Consider the following 15,319-nt stretch of genomic DNA (forward strand, 5'->3'; position numbering starts at 1 on the left):
TTGATCTGGTTTCCTTCAAATATCATCCAATTTCATAAAAACATGATTTTGACTGTTCATGTCCTTTAACCTTTTCTTTGAGGAAATGCTCCTATTATTTCAAGTTAATCGAGGACAAAGAGAACAAAATTTTAGTCAAATGCGAACTCTGCAAATGCAGCATTGATTTCTTCATCCAGAAACTCCACATCAAACCTGAAAAAACATCTGGAGGTCATGCACAAAGTCACAAAGCTGTTAGCCTTACAGAAATGTGTTAAAAGGAGAAATCTATACACATTATGATAATAAACAAAGATGTATATATAATAGTTCCAAGTGTTCTAACGACATTTCCATATAAACAATTGAAATGTCTGATAAATGCATTCAAAACGTCAATAATGACATTAACATATATTGCTAAGAATGTGAGAGTAGGCCGACTCCCCTAGCGAGTCTCAAACCGAGGCCACCAGCAGCAATGACGAACGCCCTAATCATTGTCCCAGTAAGGGATATCTCTAGGGTAGGGGTGGGCAAACTTTTTGGCTTGAGGGCCACATCGGGGATTTTGAAATTCAACAGAGGGCTGCATTTTTGGGGGGACCAATTGCTGCTTAAAATCAATTTACAGGTGCCTCCCGAGTGGTGCAGTGGTCTAAGGCACTGCATCGCAGTGCTTAAGGCATCACTAAAGACCTGGGTTCGGTCACAACTGGCAGTGACTGGGAGACCCATGATGTGGTGCACCATTGGCCCAGCATCATATGGGTTAGGAGAGGGTTTGGAAAGCTGAGATTTCCTTGTGCCATCACTCCTGTGGCGGGTCAAGTGTGTGCACGCTGACACGGTCCCCAGGTGTACGACGTTTCTTCTGACACATTGGTACGGTTGGCTTCCGGGTTAAGCGGGCATTGTGTCAAGAAGCAGTGCGACTTGGCTGGGTCGTGTTTTGGAGGACGCACGGCTCTCTCCCGAGTCCGTATGGGAGTTGCAGCGATGGGACAAGACTATAACCAGAAAAAAGGTATAAAAAATACAAATAAAAACTTTGTAAATGTCTCGCGGGCCGTACTTTGACCCCCCTTGCTCTAGGGCATGCTTATTGGGCCAGTATAGTTAGGCCCTGTCCAGAAGAAACCCTAAACCCTCCTCCCTATGCACTTGTGTAGATCTGAAACAATTTGATAGGTGTAAGCAATAAATTGAATGCACTTTGAAGTAATTCTCAGCTCTGTTAAAAGTAAACTCAATAAAATATTTTATTGATCATAGTGATTTAGGAGTATCATTAAAACAGGTTAATATGCCCCACCAACATTAGTCAACTATACAGAAATCCCTTCAATTGCTGAAATAAGTATAAAAAAATCAATGATGAGAGAATAGTCAGATTAACTGATACCAGAGACGGACATGGTGGCATAGCAGGAAGATCGGAGTACTGTGAACAGAGGTTGTGAGCTCAAATCCACGGTGAGGACATGTTGAATACTAGTTACTGTATAAATGCACAAGGTAATCATCTGTCAAGTGTATTAAAAACACCGTATGCTCAAAGCATTGTGTGAGTATCCCTAACCTTGCCAAGAGACAAAGAGCTATGAATAGAGCAGAGGTTCACCAATCAGGACCTTGATTGGCTCGGTAACATGATGTGTAACAAATTTTTCTTTAGACACAAATGTTCTTGCAACGTTCCCATGAACTGTGCCTAGAACATTAATATCTTATATTTTGAGAATATGGTAACCACGTTCTGGTTAATAAGTTCTAGTTGACAATAAGGGAATGGCCTCTTGGAAACATTCCTTGCACATCACAGGAACATTCCTACGAAAACATTAGTTAATGACCATTAAGGGAACATTCTCTAAAGTTGTGGGAATCTTTGTTGTTAGCTGGGTAGGGAATAGATGCCATTTGGGACGCAACCTTACAGTAACTCACCATAACGCTACCTTATATCTAGCATTTGGGACGCAGAGTTACAGTAACCCACCATAACGCTAACTTATATCTAGCCTTTGGAAAGTATTCAGACCCCTTGCTTTTTTCCACATTTTGTTACGTTACAGCCTTATTCTAAAATGTATAACATCTTTTTTCCCACATCAATCTACACACAATATCCCATAATGACAAAGCAAAAACAGTTTATTTTTTATTTTTCTTAACTTATTTTGTTTTTTTAATGACATTTCCACATTTCCATAAGTATTCAGGCCCTTTACTCATTACTTTGTTGAAGCACCTTTGGCAGTGATTACAGCCGAGTCTTCTTGGGTACGACGCTAGAAGCTTGGCACACCTGTATTTGGGGAGTTTCTCCCATTCTTCTCTGTAGATCCTCTCAAGCTATGCCACGTTGGATGGGGAGCGTTGCTGCACAGCTATTTTAGGTCTCTCCAGAGATGTTTTATTGGGTTCAAATCCGGGCTCTGGCTGGGCCACTAAAGGACATTCAGAGACTTGTCCTGAAGTCACTCCTGCATTGTCTTGGCTGTGTGCTTAGGGTTGTTGTCCTGTTGGAAGGTGAACCTACACCCCAGTCTGAGGCCCTGAGCGCCCTGGAGCAGGTTTGTTCTTGTGTACTTTCAATGCTGCAGACATTTTTTGGAACCCTTCCTCAGATCTGTGCCTCGACAAAATCCGGTCTCGGAGCTCTACGGACAATTCCTTCGACCTCATGGCTTGATTTTTGCTCTGACATTCACTGTCAACTGATTAGGTATCCCCCTTTCCCTTTCATTTGTGGGACCTTATATAGATAGGTATGTGCCTTTCCAAATCATGTTCAGTCAATTGAATTTACCACAGGTGGACTCCAATCAAGGATGATCAATGGAAACAGGATGCACCTGAGCTCAATTTCGAGTCTCATAGCAAAGGGTCTGAATACTTATGTAAATAAGGTTTTTCTGTTTTTTAATTTTAATAAATTTGCTAACATTTCAAAAACCTGGTTTTGCTTTGTCATTATGGGGTAATGTGCAGATTACGGATGAATTATTTGTATTTTATCCATTTTAGAATAAGGTTGTAACGTAACAAAATGTGGAAAAAGTCAAGGGGTCTGAATACTTTATGAAGGCACTGTAGAAGCAGTAAAGAAATCTGAGATAGGAACAAAACATCTTTGAGTCCTAAGACATATTTATCAGGAGAAACACCTAAATCTTACTATTACTCAGCTCACTGTTTTCACGTGTTGAGTTGATCATTATCAGGACATGTAAGGGTCTGTTTAACCTGGGCACATTGTTTGCTGGGTTGGGTTTTCCTGCCCTCCCAGACACCATCCATCTCAGAGCTCAGTGGTTGGTTCTGAGAGGACGCTGTCGCCACGGCACCCAGGGCCATCAGCATCAGCAAGAGAGTCACCTTCATCCAGGTTCACAAATACAGGTACAGAAACAGTAAATGGCCAAATAACAATTAGCATATGATTCAGTTGCCTGGGGACCAGACCCCAGGCAAATTAATCAGGTAAGAACCGTTACTAAATAAAAAAATAGTGTATAAATAAATCATAAAAAAATGTAATAATCAAGCTCCTGCCTACGTTTCAATGCTCCAGTCACTGTATGAAGAGTATTTTATACAGAAATGTGTTGTTGACATAGATACAATACATGTAATATATTTTATTTAATATTCATTATATTATAATTTTTGACTACATAGTTACCGGTATTGAAGTAATGGGTATGAAATGCATCCATTTGGTGGAATGAGTTTGTCTCTACTTCATGGACTCCTGAGTGGTGCAGTGGTCTAAGGCACTGCATCTCAGTGCTAGAGGTGTCACTACATACACCCTGGTTTGAATCCAGGCTGTATCACAACTGGCTGTGATTGGGAGTTCCATAGGGTGGTGCTCAATTGGCCCAGGTTTGGCTGGTGTAGGCTGTCATTGTATATAACAATTTGTTCTAAACTGACTTGCCTAGTTAGATAAAGGTAAGACAAAAATAATTATTAAGGGTTTGTATACCGTATGTGTAAAAAACATGCAAAAATAGGTTAGGATTTATGTGACGCTCATAGTTGATGGATATAATATTTCAATTGTTTAAGCTAGAACAAGTCAGTTCCTCTTTAGGTATTGATGGTCACACACATCTCATCTTGTCAAACAACTTGGTCTGGATCTCCTGTCCGAGTTTGACATGTTGCCACGAATTGTCCCAAGGGGGTGCTGAATCATTCGTGAGGGACGACATGTTGACTGTTGCCTTGTTTGAAATTCAATCAGGCTTCAAAGTTGCGGAAACACCCCCCTTTACAAATAAACCAAAATAAAATCACAACCAAGTCAAAGCAAAGTTAAAAAGCTCATAGTTTGAGTCAAGATGACATTTATTTTCAGGAGCCAATGCTGGGGCAAATGGTTTTACTTGCGTAGCAACTCTTGGGTTTTGAGGGGATTTGTATTCTCGACCACCACTCACGCATGTCATCAATGCTATGAAAAACAACAATCTTACGTATTTTACGCAAAATGTTGCGTTTCGAAGGCCCAGGTGGAAGGAAGTATCGTGGTGGGGTAGTTCCTGACAGCAGCAGGAGGGAATGGAGGAGAGTGTATCAGACGAAATAACAGGACAATTTTCATTCAAGAAGGCCCAATAAAAAATATTTATTAGGTGAGGACGTTTAACGGAAGCACTAGGAATGCATGCTATTCCTTACTCGTGGCTATGCGCTGGCTTTGTCGACAGTGTGAAATATGCCTTTTCGCATCCACAATATAAGTATATTAGCTAAAATACTAAGTTAGTCAATAATGTTAACAAGCTAACGTTAGCGAGGCTCACTTTCGTTGCACATTAATCATTATACGAATAGACAATTTACACATAGTTGCATGCAAAGCTACAATGTCCATCAGCTGTCATAGACAAAATAAATGTATGCATCTATGCTCTCTGTGTATTTAATTATAATTAGTCAACCGGCCAGCTAGTTCGCTGGCTACTTTGCTAAGCTGTCACTGTCAAGTTCGGTAGCTACGCTAGCTGCACGCGTGGGATAGCAAGCCATTGCATTTATCACTCAGTTTACTAGAGTGCAAATCATCAAAGAATAACCACATTAAATATTTGTTCATGTATTTAGATATTTTACAAATGTATAAACTTGTCCTCGTGGACGTGTTTGTTTGCCATCAGGTTGATGTTGATGTAGCTAGCCACCTGTGCTTAGTTAGCATTTAGAAAGCTAGCTTAACGCAACAGTCAGTTTGTATCATTCGCTCGCCAGCTAACGTTAACTAGCTAACTCGTTTCACTAAAATGCCAAGGTCTCCTTGGGGCCTAACGTAGAAACTATTAAAATATTAAGACCTATAACTAGCTAGTTGTTATTTCCCTGACCTGATCTCTCGTCGTATTTTGGAATGTGTTGGTTGATGTTTTGAAATTAAATTCGTTAGCAAGTTGCTGGTGGTGAGAAATGATGTTCTCAGTTCTCAGCTATATTTATGCACAATGAATGATGTGCTATGTATACATTTATATTGACTTTTATGTGGACTGGTAATGATAGCCTATTCATTGATACAAATGTCCCCCAGTCAGATTGCCACAATATGGCTAACTGGGGTTGTGGCATAACACCCACATTTCATATTCTGTGATATGTTACAGTATTTCCCCTGGTGGGGACAGAGACAACATTTTACAGTTTTAAAGCTAGTTTCCTGCAATTCTACACATTTTGCCATGGCTTATGCCATGTTCTTATGCTATGTGAGTGACGCAAACATAACAAAATCAATTGGGGCCCCATGCCTTCAAATTTTGGGGAATTTTAGATTCTCCTTGATGATCTAGTTTTGATTTTGGTGATTGTTAGTGATCAAAGATGATTTAATAAAACATAAGTCCATTATCTTTTCTACATTATATCTGGTTTTAGTCATTTACGTTTACACTGAAAACGGTTTACCATCCCCATTTTATTTTCTCTAAAGTATACAGTACCAGTGAAAAGTTTGGACACACCTATTCATTCATGGGTTTTATTTTATTTGTACTATTTTCTACATCGTAGAATAATAGTGAAGACATCAAACCTATGAAATAACACATATGGAATCATGTATTAACCAAAAAAGTGTTAAACAAATCAAAATATATGGCACCACAACAAACCTGCCAAGAGAGGGCCGCCCTCCAAAACTCACGGGCCAGGCAAGGAAGGCATTAATCAGAGAGGCAACAAAGAGACCAAAGATAACCCTGAAGGATCTGCAAAGCTCTACAGCGGAGATTGGAGTATCTGTTTATTGGACCACTTTAATCCGTACACTCTACAGAGCGGGACTTTACGGAGGAGTGGCCAGAAAAAAGCCATTGCTTAAAGAAAAAAAATAAGCTAACACGTTTGGTGTTCGCCAAAAGGCATGTGGGAGACTCCCCAAACATGGAAGAAGGTACTCTGGTCAGATGAGACTAAAATTGAGCTTTTTGGCCATCAAGGAAAACGCTATGTCTGGTGCAAACCCAACACCTCCCCTCACCCCGAGACACCATCCCCACAGTGAAGCATGGTGGTGGCAGCATCATGCTGTGGGGATGTTTTTCATCAGCAAGGACTGGGAAACTGGTCAGAATTGAAGGAATGATGGATGGCGCTAAATACAAGGAAATTCTTGAGGGAAACCTGTTTCAGTCTTCCAGAGATATGAGACTGGGACGGCGGTTCACCTTCCAGCAGGACAATGACCCTAAGCATACTGCTAAAGCAACACTTGAGTGGTTTAAGGGGAAACATTTAAATATCTTGGAATGGTCTAATTGAAGCCAATACCACAATCCAATTGAGAATCTGTGGTATGACTTAAAGATTGCTGTACACCAGCAGAATCCATCCAACTTGAAGCAGCTGGATTAGTTTTGCCTTGAAGAATGGGCAAAAATAACAGTGGCTCGATGTGCCAAGCTTATAGAGACATACCCCAAGAGACTTGCAGCAGTAATTGCTGCAGAAGGTGGCTCGACAAAGTATTGACTTTGAGGGGGTGAATAGTTACGCACGCTCAAGATTATTTTTTTTGGTCTTATTTCTTGTCTGTTTCACACAAAAAAATATTTAGTATCTTCACAGTGGTAGGCATATTGTGTAAATCAAATTATACAAATCCCCCCCAAAAATCGATTTTAATTCAAGGTTGTAAGGCAACAAAATAGGAAAAATGCCAAGGGGTGAATACTTTCGCAAACCACTGCAAATCACCAGTAAAGTACCATCACACCTCGTCCATGCTTCACGGTGGGAACCACAAAAGCGGAGATCATCCGTTCACCTACTCTGCGTCTCACAAAGACAGCGGTTGAAACCAAAAATATGTTTCTTGCCCCAAGCAAGTCTTCTCTTCTTATTGGTGTCCTTTAATCAAATCAAACTTTATTTGTCACATGCGCAAAATACAACAGGTGTAGACCTTGGGGGATGGCCCGTCAGAAAGTCCAGGATCCAGTTGCAGAGGGATGTGTTTAGTCCCAGAGTCCTTAGCATAGTGATGAGCTTTGTGGGCACTATGGTGTTGAACGCTGAGCTGTAATCAGTGAAAAGCATTCTCACGTAGGTGTTCCTTTTGTCCAGGTGGGAAAGGGCAGTGTGGATTGCGATTGAGATTGCGTCATCTGTGTATCTGTTGGGGCGGTATGTGACTTGGAGTGGGTCTAGGGTGTCCGGGAGGATGCTGTTGATGTGAGCCATGACCAGCCTTTCAAAGCACATCATGGCTACCGACGTGAGTGCTACGGGGCAGTAATCATTTAGGCAGGTTACCTTTGCTTCCTTGGGCACAGGGACTATGGTGGTCTGCTTGAAACATGTAGGTATTACAGACTCGGTCAGGGAGAGGTTGAAAATGTCAGTGAAGACACTTGACAGTTGGTCCGTGCATGCTTTGAGTACACATCCAGGTAATCCGTCTGGCCCAGTGGCTTTGTGAATGTTGACCTGTTTAAAGGTTTTGTTCACATCGGCTACCGAGAGCGTTATCACACAGTCATCCAGAACAGCTGCTCTCGTGCATGCTTCAGTGTTGCTTTCCTCAAAGCAAGCATAAAAGGCATTTAGCTCGTCTGGTAGGCTCGCGTCACTGGGCCGCTCACGTCTGGGTTTCCCTTTTTATTCCGTAACAGTTTTCAAGCCCTTCCACATCCGACGAGCGTCAGAGCCGGTGTAGTAGGATTCAAGCTTAATCTTGTATTGACGCTTTGCTTGTTTGATGGTTCGTCTGAGGGGATAGCGGGATTTCTTATAAGCGTCTGGATTAGTCTCCCACTCCTTGAAAGTGGCAGCTCTAGGCTTTAGCTCCATGCGGATGTTGCCTGTAATCCATGGCTTCTGGTTGGGATATGCACGTACGGTCACTGGGGGTGACATCGTCGATGCACTTACTGATGAAGCCGATGACTGAGGTGGTGTACTCCCCAATGCCATTGGATGAATCCCGGAACATTTACCAGTCTGTGCTAGCAAAACAGTCCTGTAGTGTAGCATCCGTGTCATCTGACCACTTCCATATTGAGAGAGTCAATGGTGCTTCCTGCTTTAGTTTTTGCTTTTAAGCAGGAATCAGGATAGAATTATGGTCAGATTTGCCAAATGGAGGGTGGGGGAGAGCTTTGTATCCATGTCTGTGTGTGGAGTAAAGGTGGTCTCTGTTTTTTCCCCCTCTGGTTGCACATGTGACATGTTGGTAAAAATTTGGTAAAACTGATTTAAGTTTGCCTGCATTAAAGTCCATGGCCACTAGGAGCGCTGCTTCTGGGTGAGCATTTTCTTCTTTGCTTATGGCCTTATAGTGTCGGTTGAGAGCGGTCTTAGTGCCAGCCGTGTTCTTTGGTGGTAAATAGATGGCTACGAATAATATAAATGAGAACTCTCTTGGTAGATAGTGTGGTCTACAGCTTATCATAAAGTACTCATAAAGTACTCACATTATAAAGCACCTCAGGTGAGCAATAACTCAAGACTTATTTAATATTAGACATCGCGCACCAGCTGTTATTGACAAATACACACACACCCCCACCCCTCGTCTTACCAGTCAAAGCTTCTCTGTTCTGCCGGTGCATGGAAAATCCTGCCAGCTCTATATTATCCGTATCGTCTCGGTGAAACCGAGATATTACAGTGTTTAATGTCCCGTTGGTAGGACATCAATTTTATTTTAAGTAATCGTAGGTCATCAATTTTATTTTACAATGATTGCACGTTAGCAAGAAGAACGGAGGGTAGCGGGAGTTCACTTGCTCGCCTACGGATTCTCAGAAGGCAGCCCGATCTGCGGGCCCTTTTCCTGCGTCTTGTTCTTCAAGCAAATTACAGGGATCTGGGCCTGTTCCAGTAAAAGCAGTATATCCTTCTCGTCGGACTCGTTAAAGGAAAAAGTTTCTTCCAGTTCACGGTGAGTAATCGCTGTTCTGATGCCCAGAAGTTATTTCCGGTTATAAGAGATGGTAGCAGCAACATTATGTACAAAGAAAGTAAAAAACAAGTTACACAGAATGCAAGAAAACTAACAAAATAGAACAATTAGTTGGGAGAATGTAAAACGTCAGCCATGTTCTTCGGCGCCATTTTCTATAGCAGTGGTTTCTTTGCAGCAATTAGACCATGAAGGCCTGATTCACGCAGTCTCCTCTGAACAGTTGATGTTGAGATGTGTCTGTTACTTGAACTGTGTGAAGCATGTATTTGGGTTGCAATCTGAGGTTCAGTTAACTCTAATAAACTTATCCTGCAGCAGCAGAGGTAACTTTGGGTCTTCCTTTCCTGTGGCGGTCCTCATGAGAGCCAGTTTAATCATAGCGCTTGATGGTTTTTGTGACTGCACTTGAAGAAACTTTCAAAGTTCTTGATATTTTCCGGATTAACTGACCCTCTTGTCTTAATGTAATGATGGACTGTTGTTTCTCTTTGCTTATTTGAGCTTGTTCTTGCCATAGTATGGACTTAGTCTTTTACCAAATAGGGCTATCTTCTGTATACCAACCTTATCACACCACAACTGATTGGCTCAAACACATTAAGAAGGAAAGAAAAACACACCTGTTAATTGAAATACATTCCAGGCGACTACCTCATGAAGCTGGTTGAGAAAATGCCAAGAGTGTACAAAGCTCTCATCAAGGCAAAGGGTGGCTACTTTGAAGAATCTCAAATATATAATATATTTTGATTTGTTTAGCACTATTTTGTATACTACATGATTCCATATGTGTTATTTCATAGTTATAATGTCTTCACTATTATTCTACAATGTAGAAAATAGTAAAAATAAAGAAAAACCCTTGAATGAGTAGGTGTCCACACTTTTGACTGGTACTGTATATTTTTTACTAATATTTTTAGTGGCGGCAACAATTTAGCAGCAGCAGCAGCCCACCTCTGCTAAGTTAATATAGGGGAAACACTGGGTTATGTGGTAAAGTTAATTTGCCTATCTCAATTTGACTAGTTTATTCCATCTGTTTTACACACACACCATATACCCAGCCCTGCTCAGTTTCATTATTAGCCAATTTTTCTGAATGTGTATCGTATGTGCAAGCGTGTGCATGGGTTTTGAAGTGGAGAGGGTTGAAACCATTTTGCCTACATGTGTTTAGCAAATGTTTCTTCACACAAAATTGTTCTGTCACTTCCCCCAAATGTGAGTGGCAGCAGAGTAAACAGGAATAAATTATTGATGTAGCCTACTTTTAATGATCCGTTCCAAATGGCCCCCTATTTTCTGTGTAGTGCACAAATGGCCCCCTATTTTCTGTGTAGTGCACAGACACACACACACTGTCCAACCCCCACACCCCCTTTCTTTCTGGGTCACAGTAGTCAGCCAAGGTGGAAAGAAAGCAGAGGGTCCCTAAGGGCTTGTTCTAGATTAGATGAATGAAGCCCCATTTTAACCTGTTAGTTGATTGCATCCCTACTCCTCAGATTGTGGGTCTACGGAACACAGCGTTTGCGTCCTAAATTGCACCCTATTCACTATATATAGTGCACTACTTTTGACCATAGCCTTGGGCACAGCTTTTCTGGGCTGTAGACATGCATTCTGCTTGTCGTGAGGAACTGCAGTATAGCGAATGCATTTTTTCAGTGATTGCTATATCATTACTTCCTACTTCGTCAGAGTGGTCTGGTTCATAAGTTGCACTCTTCCCCAGACAGATCTTTGACTTGGAAAGAGCAATGAGAACCGGGGAAAGTTGAGGCATGTCAGCAGCATGCATTTCATTTGAGGCACGGCCTAGATGTCCATAATCTGTTCGATTTGTTTTATTTATATATGCATGTATGTGCTCTTTCTCTTCACGGAGTCAGAGTCTGCATCCCGGATGGCATCCCATCCCATACGTTCCTTATATAGTGCATTACTTTTGACCTTGGCCCATATATGGGTTGGTTGTTTAGCAACAAAAACAACGCGCGCGCAAACATGGGACAAAACAGATGAGGTTGCCTGAGATGGTTGACAACATGTAAACTATCTATTGTCTCTAATGTTTATTGAACACATAAATACATTTGCACAATGACCACTTGTCTCTCAAATAGATCGTTACAGTTTGTTGGTTATCTAGCGAATCTTAGCCATATTAGCATTGACATGAAATCAGTCAAAACACTTCAAAACAAGACATGGTATCAATAACAAGATGAAACAAGCTGATACGAGCCACTTACGATTCCCTACATGGCAGTTTCTTGTCATTCATGCTAGCCATCCAGAATCACAATAACAGGCTGACTTCTGTCCCATGGAAGCGTGCACATTGTTTTCGTGACGTTGTCAGCCAACGCATCTATAGGGGCTTTGATCAAAAGTAGTGCACTATATAGGGAATAGTGTGTCATTCGGGACGCAAACAGAGAGAAAGAGAGAGCCAACAGCTTTTAACCAGCAGCAAATGTGAGCACTCTTTAAAAATGAGGGCTTGTGCTGGCTAAGCTGAAATGACTTCTGGGATTGGTTGCAGCTGTGTTCTACAGCAGTGGTCAGGGCAGGCGTGTGGTCTTGATTTTAGGGTGGCAAAAATGTGGTGAAAAGCCAGTTGTCATCCAGAAATTAGATCCCCCCTAACCAGGTGCACTCCCTTCTCCACTCCACTCCACACCAGCCCTCTCTCATTCCCGCCAAGCAAGATGACTGTGTTCTCATTTATTTTCCCTCTCTGTCTGTGATTGCGGTTTAGGAAGGAAGAATCTTCAGCTCCTCAAGCACTGTCATTAAAGCCTTTCAACTGTGTAGAGGTAAAATTGGTTTTACCATAAGCCTAACGTGTTATAGCTAGCATGGTTGGCCAGAATCTAGGACACCAGTTTTTTTTGCTTCGGTGTAATAGGCCTATTCATGGATTTGATGTCGGGGCGGTTGTGTATTTTTCTGTACAGCTCCTCTAGTTAAGATGTGGGGGAGTATGATGAGCTGATTGATGAGCGTTGATCATGAAGCCCAGAGTAAGTGCTGCCTGGTCCATCACAGAGTCTATGACCCTACCTGTAAGTATATACTTGTGTGAATAATAATATCATGTTTATTATTGATCTTGTCAATAATATTAGTAATGATTGTATTATTAGTAACATGATGCCTGTTTTTTTGTGAACCAGTACGTTTTAGAGGAAGAGAATGAGGAAATGAGATAAAGATAAAGTGGACTAGTGGAGGACTGCACCCCCAGCATCCCCCAGTCCTGAAGCAACATGTCAGGACTCCAGCTGGTCACCCCCGCCTCCAATCCCATGGGGCCTTTCTTTGGTCTCCCGTGGCAACAGGAGGCCATCCATGACAACATCTACACGCCTAGGAAATATCAGGTAAGGAAGGAGGAAGTCCAATTGACAATGGAGCTCAACTGACGTGTTTAAACTGACACTTGACTATGCACTAGGAAAAAGATTGCAGTGCATTGTACGTAGACATTGGTATCACTTTCCCCATTGATCTAATATCTGATAATGACTATAGCCTAACCTATGGAATAAAGATGCATACCCGCACGCAAATGAATGCTCCCGCAGTTTTTTGTGCAACAATTCGACTGGCCTGACAGAAGTGCTAACTCAAAGTGACACAACGACTAGGTTTCAGTTGAACAACATTCACCGTATTACCACAGTACATAGTCGCCATCACACTCAGACCAGGTCCATCTCCAGTGAGACTACTGCGCAAGTGTACTAATAACAGAGTGATAGCACTGTAATAACAGAAATATAGGGATACTTAAAACATGAATTTAACAATCTCCCACTTTTCTTTAAAGACAAATAAAACATCAACAAAATAATGAAATGTCCCAAGTATTATTTAAGTTCCTCATCGCAAATGGGTTGTGTGACAAAGTTTTTATTTGTGTTACTCAAGCTGCCACTTTCCATTACTGAGTGCCTTTAGGAGCACAAGACCGGATGCTCCCTTTTCAGTCAGATAGTCAGCAAGCTTATCCTTTGTGGCCGACCAGGAAAACAGCTTTGAGGTGGGGAATCACAGTTGTAGCAAAAGTCTGTGAGCCACCCCAGATGAAGTCATAAGTAAGTACTCCAGTCACATTGTGGTCTTGATCAAGCCAATAGAAGACTGCATGATTTACTTGTGACATTTTTCTACCTGTACTCAGCATTGTTGCCTTGACTTTGTTGTACCAGTAGAGTGATGCACCTGCCAGGCTATACACAGACTTTTTTAGTTTCCACAGTGTTCCTTTGCTCTTATCTTCAGGCGGAAGTCGGTTGTGAATGTCCCTTGACAGCTCTGTTTCCTGCAAAAATGCAGATTTGATGTCTATGGAATGAAGTTTCCATTTTTTCTGGCAGATCTGAGTGACTCTGAGGCACATGTCTGTGAGTCTTTTGAGAGTTCTTTAGCAGCCAGCTCCTCAAAAGGGTACACACCCACCTTATTGAGACACATTTTTGGTCAATGTCTTTGACTTCCTCAAACGCTCATTTTTTCCTCCAATTACTGAGCTCATCTAGTTTAGCTCAGTCAAATGACATGTCCTTTGTTTCAAGTACGTCATTCTGTTTTTCTCGATTTTCTATTGGTTCAATTCTGAGATTATCTACAAGTGACAGGTTAGCTGACCCTGTTGTACCAGGAAGTGTAGCTGGTACTGCAAGCTGTACCAGTTCTGGTGTTTTCCTTTGGCTTTTCCAGCTCGTCCAGTGACTGTTGCTGTGTGTCTAATACCACTTTCTCTGTCCATGTAAATGTCCAGTTTTCAGATTGGAACAACCAATTTGTCTTAACACGTGGCTGTTGTTGAACGTTTTCCTCATTTGAACCCACAACAGTATTACCTGTGTCATGGTTGAAGGTTTCTGCTCCATTTCCTGTGTCAGTTTCAGTGCCCTGACAATGGTGCCTCAGTGCCTCACAAATATCACTACACCGTCTTGGCCAATGACTACTCCCGGTCCTTTCCATTCATGACAGTCAACTCGTTTGTAGTACACTTTGTTTCCAGTCTCGTACTTGTCATTTGTGGGTCGAAGCTGTTTACGCAGAACCCTGCGAATTCTCTCTGAACACTCTGCTTCAGTGAACGCTTTTCTCGCTGCATGTAGTGCTGAAAGGTGCTGTCCCACCCATGCCCTCACACTGGTCCCTTCTAGTGCTGGTGGCTTGTCAACCAGTACAGAGGGAAGATTAGGGTTCTGCACCAACACTAGTTGGTATGGGCTGTAGCCATGAAAATTGTGCATTGAGTTTTTTACCATCAAAGTCCAATCTAGGGCTCTTTTTTTAATCACTTCTATTGTCTTGCTTCAATTTCAGCATGATCTCTGTGAGTGTTTGATTATGTCTCTCCAGAAGTCCATTGCTTCATGGACTGTATGCAGCAGTTGTCTTTACTTCCATTTTAATTTCTCTGCCATTTCTCTTATTTCATTATTATTGAATTCTCCTCCATTGTCACTGTACAATTTCTTGGGCGGGCCATGCACACTTACCCAGGAATGAATGAAGTGCTTGACGATTTCACTGGGTTTCAATGTTTCCAGCGCTGAAGCGTGTGAAGTGGTCGATATGTGAAGGTACCACATACTTGGTCCTAGCTCATGTAGATCAACAGCCACTGTTTCATTGTACTCGGAAGCCAGTGGCAAACCAACAGCTGGTCTGGGCTTAGGTTTGCTCTATTTCTGGCATGTCTCACAGCTGTTAACTATCTGCGGTAGAAAGGAAATGCTCTCATCATCATTATTCCCAGAACTGCTGAGTAATTTCTGACATCTGTCAACTGTAACATGTCCAAACTGTTTGTGAAGTTGTAACAATACTTTGTGTTTTTCCTCTGTGGTC

General features: G+C 41.9%; 1 protein-coding gene across 4 annotated transcripts in view; it reads left to right on the plus strand.

Annotated features, from left to right (window-relative positions):
• Positions 1 to 4,482: 4,482 nt before the first annotated feature.
• Positions 4,483 to 15,319, plus strand: part of dicer1 (dicer 1, ribonuclease type III) — a 46,765-nt gene continuing 35,928 nt past the window's right edge. For 2 of the 4 annotated variants that reach the window (XM_029729656.1, XM_029729658.1), the window contains exons 1-4: positions 4,483 to 4,631; positions 12,204 to 12,261; positions 12,403 to 12,510; positions 12,622 to 12,828. In XM_029729656.1, coding sequence (XP_029585516.1) covers positions 12,715 to 12,828 — 114 coding nt within the window. In that variant the 5' untranslated portion in view covers positions 4,483 to 4,631; positions 12,204 to 12,261; positions 12,403 to 12,510; positions 12,622 to 12,714. Of the gene's footprint in view, positions 4,632 to 9,224; positions 9,413 to 12,203; positions 12,262 to 12,402; positions 12,511 to 12,621; positions 12,829 to 15,319 lie in introns of all 4 variants that reach the window. The other 2 variants (XM_029729655.1, XM_029729657.1) reach the window with 2 other exon arrangements.

The sequence above is a fragment of the Salmo trutta genome, chromosome 33, assembly GCF_901001165.1.
Source record: "Salmo trutta chromosome 33, fSalTru1.1, whole genome shotgun sequence".
Classification (NCBI taxonomy): domain Eukaryota; kingdom Metazoa; phylum Chordata; class Actinopteri; order Salmoniformes; family Salmonidae; genus Salmo; species Salmo trutta.